General features: G+C 39.6%; 1 protein-coding gene across 1 annotated transcript; it reads right to left on the bottom strand.

Annotated features, from left to right (window-relative positions):
• Positions 1-2,222: 2,222 nt before the first annotated feature.
• LOC104539073 (calcium-dependent secretion activator 2-like) lies at positions 2,223-6,703 on the bottom strand. The gene is made up of 2 exons (XM_010182506.1): positions 6,605-6,703; positions 2,223-3,186 (listed from the first exon to the last, which is right to left on the bottom strand). Exons 1-2 carry the CDS (start codon positions 6,689-6,691, stop codon positions 3,016-3,018), a joined length of 258 nt encoding a protein of 85 aa, XP_010180808.1. The 5' UTR covers positions 6,692-6,703; the 3' UTR covers positions 2,223-3,015.
• Positions 6,704-7,696: the final 993 nt, after the last annotated feature.

Here is a 7,696-nt window from a genome sequence, read left to right as displayed (position 1 = left end):
CAGTGAGAGGCGATGTCGGCTCTCCCCGACGGGCACACACTTCCAGGAGTGTGCCGAGATTTTAACCGCGCAAATTAAACTGTTCAGGCGAAGCTGGCTTCCCTGTCAGCAGGGTTTTGCCGCGTGGCTGCCGGCGGCGGCGGAGCCTGGCTCTGGAGCTGTCACATAGATCCTCACTGGCCTTCTCAAGCTTGGCGCTGGTTCACGGTTCCACAAATCTAGTTACTGAGGAAATATGGGAATTAATAAGAAACGGAATGACCTTTGGAGTGCTGTCATTTCTGTACCTGCCTTCCTGTGATGTCTGCTGTGCCGCCTTTCTAATAATAACTTATTAGATACTTTGTGTCTGAGTTAATTGCTCTGAAATCACAAACATTTTGTAACTTCTCCATGGTTACATCATCCCTGTGTTTTTTACTGTTTCCTTACTCATCTCAATCTTACCAACAGACGACCTGCAAGTATTGCATGCAGGTGAAATTTTATAGAAAAGTACTCGACATATGGGGTATGCCTGTATATAGGTACTTCATGAAACTTGAGTAACTCAGACCCACTTCAAGCCACAAAAATGAATAGATTTTGTTTTTTCGAATGATTACAGGGCACAGAAAGAGTTGACTGCTCCCTAAGAGACAGGGAGCCAGGGGTAATCCCCAGGCCAGGCCCTACAAGCCAGGGGTGGTCCTAGCCCCCTCAGCCATGAGCAGAGCAGGCCAGGGGATGGGGAGAGCTGGTGGCAACCCAAAGTACACATCACCAACTTGTTTGTGATCAACAGGCAGGTCTGAAGTCAATCCATGGGTCAGGGTCTGGGTCAACAGAGCCCATAAGCAAGCACTCGTACTCCACTGCCTGGGCACACACTGACAGCCCTGGCAGAGGGCAGAGTCCCCAGGCAGAGGCTGTGGGTGGGAGTACAAGGTGAGGCCAGTCAGGACCATGATGGCCTATGAGTCCTCTTGAGGTCCTGACAGGTGAAATTACTATAGTCTACCCTGTAATTGTCCAAATCAATAGGGAGAGTTGTTAGCCTTACCAAGACACCCTGCTTAGTGTGGGGACAATCTGAGACACAGGACAAGACCATGGGGGAGGCAGGTATAAGTCAGTACTTCCCACAGGGCCTTTGGCTAGTGGGGCAGGGCAGATGGATTCCTGCCAGGTCGGTTTTGGTTGAAGGAGAGTTGGACTCATCACCTCCTGGGCTGCGCTAGTGACAGCCACTTCTGTCCCTGTGTTCCTAGTTCCCACTCCAGGCCTCCACACTGTTAGTAACTCGCTAGGGACAGCATCCGGTTTTGATATTGCTTCCTTCTCTCGTGTCATCTCAGAACCTTAAAAATTTCCTAACACCATTTTCTCGGGAGAGAGCTGCCCACATCCTGGGCCAAAGATGCCTGCACTCTTGCCCTCTCACCCTCCCCATGCACCTCTGAGTAAGCATTTAGTTGGAGAATAAAGAGCTGAGAAAAATAATCTTCCTCACCAGCTCCCACTTCCTCCTTTTCCCTGAATTCATCTCATGCGCAGATGAAGAAGCTGGTTTGCTGCAGGAAAAAACTGCCACTCTGGGTTTCTCCCTAGACAGCTAGGAAGAAGTGTAACATGAGCTTCCCTGCTTGGCTTAGTTTCCAAGTGTGCTGAGAAACACCTTCTCTGCATCTCTTTCTCAGCTCCTGCAGCCCCGCATGTTGGTGACAGACCCCTGAAATCCTACAGTCTGTTCTTGCAGGGAAACTTCATGTCAGCCTAGTGAATCCCCAGCAGTCCATCACCAATGCACTTCAAGTATAACACTATGGCTCAACAAGGGCCTCGGCAACCTTCCTTACTTCTTTGGGTATCATCTGTGACCTTTCTGATTTTGCCTACACAAACCCAAGAATTAGTCATGTTCCACCAAAAAAAAAAAAAGAGCAAAAAAAAAAGTTGCATTTTTCATAAGCTGTGTGAGTTTTGACTGATGAAAATTTGAATTCTTTCCAGCTCATACTGAGTGCATAGAAAAATGGGCAGCAGGCACTGTCTGTGCATCTGCCAGGTTCTGTTTGCTTTTTTTTCTTTATCAAGGCACTGTGTCCTTGGATATTTGTTTGGTTTGGATATTTATCTGCTCTATAAAAATAAATATATTCTCTATAAATCACTATATAAACTAAATATAATAATCTTTCAAATAACTTGTTCTCAGGAGGAATTATACAACAGTTCAAATGGTTTGCAATATTGAAAACATCTTTTAATTGTAGAATTCTATACAAACTTGGGTAGATACAGAAGTTGTCACGACAAAATGTGTTCTTATTGCCTGAAATTTTTCACAGAAATTGAAACATTGATGGCAAGCTTACTGACATCCAACATGATGAGATATCTTTAAACTTGCAAAACGAATAGACACAACACTCCTAAGTAGTTTGTATGTGTTTGACTGGTCTTGAAATCCTATTACTTATATACCAACCTCAAAATACAAAGAACCAAGATTAAAATTTTTAATACACATCACATAATGTAAAACTAAGCACAAAAAAAGGTAAAGAAAGTGTAATCCTGAAAATACACTACTTTTTTACCTAGGGCGCTGACTTACTCCAAGAATGACTTTCTGTATAGTTGTGTTTTAAGTGAGGCACACATTTTGTTTTCTGCACAGGACATAGATATCTGATGGAGATACAGGAACGAATGGTAACGAACAAAAGGGAAATAAACGTAACCACAAGTGGAACTCAAACTCTATGCCAGTGTTCTTGCAGCCCTAAGCAAAGCTATACATTAAAATATGCTACAACCATTGTTCTCAGAAAGTCCTTGGCGCTTTTCCTCTGATAATCTTACTTTCAGTTGTTTTTTTTTGAATGGAGGAAATTACATTTCTGCTCCTCTCTCATAAGGCAAAACTATAAATGCAACTACAAGGACAAGTTACCAAAAATCTTCCAAGCCAAAGATAACCCCCACCCTCACACCATCATCCCCAAACTCCAAATCCTTGGTGAAATAATATCATGCTTCCTCCTCATCACTGTCCTTCATAGTAATGCCCTGAAGTCCTCCCGCATCCGTGACTGAGACTGTGGCCTCCTCTACGGTCAGACGGCTGTGGACGGTGTCGTAGGTTTTACTGTTCAGCGTTCCCTCCAGCACACCTTGCAACCTGAAGTCTCGGTAGGTTTTCTGCAGCAAAAATAAAACATCCTAAATTGGACTTGAGCAAGCCTGACCACAACACACTGGCCATTTCTAGTGCACCAGTGAAACAGCTTTGCCTGTCCTGCAGTTATGGAGCTATCACCTCGAGTCTGCTAAAGATTTTGTGGTCTTAGTTTCTGGGACGCATGAGATTTCTATAAACTCTGGAGTCTACAAACCACACTTTGACGGTCATTTCTTTAAGAGACTGTGATTTGTACTACATTTCTACGACTGTATGTTGATTTCTCTGTAACTTCCATTTGTCTCATTTACTCAATAAGAAACCAACAAAGGATTTTTCTAACTGCATATTGAAATGTGAATTTGGCAACAGGTAGTTCCGTCATTTTACAGAAAATGTACATGTCTGATGCTTTCTTCATAATATTATTTTATGTGCTTCTATCTTTAAATTGATAAATAAAACAAAATAAAATTTAGATTATGATCTATATTCTAGAATGTAAACATTTCTCAGGTGACTACTTCAGTCAGTTAATTTACATTCTAACTCACCTACATTTTGACTCACATCAACATTTTTTTTTTCCACTTGAGAAAGTTTTGTTTCCCTGGTACCCTGCCTTCCTATGAACCAGTAAATATGACTTTCTTCTTTGACTTTCCATCAAGTAAGAATTCTGAGTGGAATTGTTTTATTCATTGATGCTATGTTAAGGTGAGCATATGGAAAATAATCTACTCTACCTTCTTTATTTTTCAATTGTAACACATTTGAAATAATCTTTCCTGAAGTTAGCCTAAAAAGCTTAAGAAGGACAAGTTGATCTAGCTAGTTGCTTATTTTGTGTACACTGAGTTCCCAGTGTTTAAGGAAGAGACTATAGGAAAAAGAAAATGGGAGAGCAAGCAGGCCCATTCCTCTGCTGCAGGAGACCATGCATAACCCTTAGAGAAAGGGGTTCTTGTTTCACTCGGTACTTCAGAGAACTGTAAAAGACACTTCTAAAAATGGATAACATTCATCTGGGAGAATTTTTTCTGCCACAAGCTATGATGATTATTTAAACCTTGTCTGAATCACTGCAACTGAGATTTATTTGACTTTCATAGGTCAACTTCAGAGTCAATGGATGCAGCTTATGTTTTGCTCACACACTCCTGTGAGTACCCCGCCTGGTCTTTTTCAAGTGTCACCACTGCATTCCTTTTTTATAACACTGTGCATTCAATTTCATTTTATGCTATTAACAGGTCCTGCAGCAATTTCTTTCAGTTTTACATTGTGTGCTTCCCATTCTCAGACCAGCACTCTGGGGTTCAGTCACTGCTCTTCTCTTGACATACTTTTGCAGGATAATAATGTTCACTTCCAAGCTTAATTTTTCATTTCTCCCCAACTTTCCTCCTGGTCCTTGACCCTTCTCTACTCCCATCCCTCTGTACATGTCTCAGACATCTAAGGATACCTTTATGTCATCATCCCTCAGCCTTGGCTTTAATGGTAACAAGCAATGTTTTCTTCTTCTGGTCATTCTTAATAATGCCACTACCTTTGCTGCATCCAAATATGAAAGAATCATCTATTTCTTACTCCTCCCATGTCACTTAAAAATGACCTCCCACTTACATTTTGAAATATTTCCAAGAGGTGATACGGGCAACACAGCCTCTCAGTTCTTCCAGAATAAATGGAGAAGACCCTTCACTCACTCCAGAGTTTGGAGGAACTGTGCTTGCCCACTTGCCCCTCCCCAGTTGGGCTGTGGCAGTGAAAGCTTCTTATGATACCCTGCTTGAACCATCGTTTCTTACTTCCCAGCAGCCTCCTGTTGGATGAATTCCTGTTTTTCAGTTCTGCCATCTTCACCCACCAAAACACAAGTGGATAAGATTTTCTATCTTCTACCACATTGACCAGTACCTCTATGATTGACATCATCTTCTTCAATCTTCTGTAGGCACAGAAGGTGCCATGCAATAACACAGCTGGAATTTAGATGCAAAGCAAACCAGGTGTAAGGGCACAGAAAAGCTCTCGCCATCACCAGTCTGTTCCCATCGCCACCAGGAGATGACTTATTTTGAACAAGGCTGATCAGTGTGCCAGGCTGCAGGAGGAAGGCTGGTTGACAGTGCTGCTCATGCATCTGAACTTCAATTTTATAAGAGCCTCTTCTGTTAATCTCCTGGTTGGCATTTAACAGATATAATTTAGTCTGCCTATTCTTAGATCCCACTGGCCACAGTTTTTTGATTCTATATCACTTTTTTTTCCTCCAGAGGATGATCACATTCACTTGAGGAGAGCTTTAAACCTTTCACAAGAGCTATTCATTTCAACCACAAATAGCAAACTGCTTCTACCATTTTGGCACATAATACAATGAAGAACCAAATCCTGGTTCCCAGATAAATCAGTTGAGGTCAAAAATAGCAAAGCTAAGTTTGGGTGTTTCAGGGATCCAGGATGTCATTATTAAGACTGTTTTCTTGCATGCCTCTTTTTTTTCCATTTAACTACTGAATCCTCAGATTTGTGGTTACAGTTCTAGTGTCTATGAGTTAAAATGCATCTGACTTTACAGTCTTGCATGAACTTCGTGAGAAAACATTTGGAAGAAATCAAGGTCACCGTTGACAACAGGTGCTTCTTATTCTACATTTATACAGATAACAAGAATGTTCTGAGTTAAACAAGACAGAATTAAAATGAATAAAACCTGAAATGGCTTTCTGTCTCTTGCCTAAGGGTATTAACTGAGATCTGAAAGGGAGGTAGGGGAAAAATTTTCTTTTATGATAGGTTAACACATAATTGGTTATTGCAAGGTATTTTACACTTTGCTTAGAAGCATTTGCCATTGGTCAGTGTAAATGACTGAGACCTGGACTGAAGGGATTGGTTTCTATTGCTACTTGTCCAGGAGTATAAAAGATTAGAAAATGTTATCTAATGTATTGAATATTGTTTTCCAATTGAACCTAGTAATCACACGAGCTTAAGAAAGAGAAAATAGTTCCCTTTTAGGAGAGTGGGGAAAAATGGAGAAAGAATGCTATTGTGATTTTTAAAGTAAAACAAAAAAAATCAGTAAAATGACAGACAATAATTTATTAGTAATACTGTACAATATTGCTGTACAGATAGCAGTAATCTGTTAAAATTTCTTGGGACAATTAAAACTGTCACTGAGTCCAGAATGGATGACAATTACTAGTGTGCATATAATTAACATTAGAGATTTTAGTAAATAATTTTTCTTCTCAAATTTGCAACTACTCTAGGAAAAAAAAAACCCAACTCAAAACTACGTAAGCTTGTAACTTTATTCAAAATTTTTTAGGTTTTAGGGATTTATCCATGTTAATACTTCATTTTACTTCATTCTACTTTCTCTCTTTATTATGCAGTCTAACTCAAACACGTTTTATTTACCTTCACTATCTTGATGAGCGTCTTCAGCTGGTAGATGTGAAGCTGAAGGTCTAATCTATCAGTCAACCACATGCATATGACTTTCATGGAATTGCTATACCATTGCTGAAAAGAAGGATAAAAAAAAACCCAAACAAAACATAAACTACCAAACAATCCTGCAGTATTCATTTAACACATTTGGTAATGAGAGGTAATGGAACACTTTGAAATGATCACAGATCAGCACTTGAAGTCAGCAATGATATAATTTCCTGTTAAGAGAATTGCGTGGGTCAGTAGGAAATCAAATAACTTGACCTAGACTGTTCTTTACATGAATTAGCAACTGCCATTTTATCTTTCAGTTACAACATTTGCAAGCAAAATAGCATCATGCAATTTTCTATCTGTCAGTAAGAATGGATATTAAATACACAATTACATGAGAGAACTGACAGCTAAAAAAACAGGGACAAGACAGGGAAAAAACAGTGGCAGGGTATCTTAAGAGAGATTTTGCAATACCTAGGTTTACCAATCCAAAGAGGAAAACAGCATCAAACATAGAATATGGAATCTGTTTTGCTTGTTTCTTTTAAATCACTTCTTTATGAAGTAAAAAAAAATTACAAATCCATGTAAACTGTATTTAAGTATGATCAAAACAGTACTTAATCCCTCCCAAAATAAACAAATTAAGATTTTATTTTATGCTAATTACTAATTATAATTACAGCCTACCTTATTTCCTTTTTTTGTCTTAGGCATTAGCAAGTTTTCACTCAAAGCTGCAGAAATGGATGGGGTAAGAATAAGCTCTCTGCTGTTGGTGTCTATGTTACCGTAAAAAAATGCTCACATCCAAATAGCTACTATAATAGTTCTTTCACATTAACTGGATTAAAAGAGATTTTTCTAAACATAGTTGTAGCAGTTTTCCTCCCCCTCCTGTAAAATACTATCCAGATGTCATTTAGTCAAACTGTAAAAAGGAAGGGATTTTTTTTTTCCTTTTCGCAGTGAGAGATTGAAAGAGTTTGTGTTGTAGCTCTGTTTCTAGTTTCTTTTTTCAGGGAAGAGGCTTAAATTCTTTTCTAATGTAATTTCCTG

Source organism: Mesitornis unicolor, unplaced genomic scaffold, assembly GCF_000695765.1.
Source record: "Mesitornis unicolor isolate BGI_N332 unplaced genomic scaffold, ASM69576v1 scaffold31344, whole genome shotgun sequence".
Taxonomy (NCBI): Eukaryota; Metazoa; Chordata; class Aves; order Mesitornithiformes; family Mesitornithidae; genus Mesitornis; species Mesitornis unicolor.
Note: the sequence above shows the minus strand (reverse complement) of the source record. Positions and strands in the feature narration are given on the sequence as shown.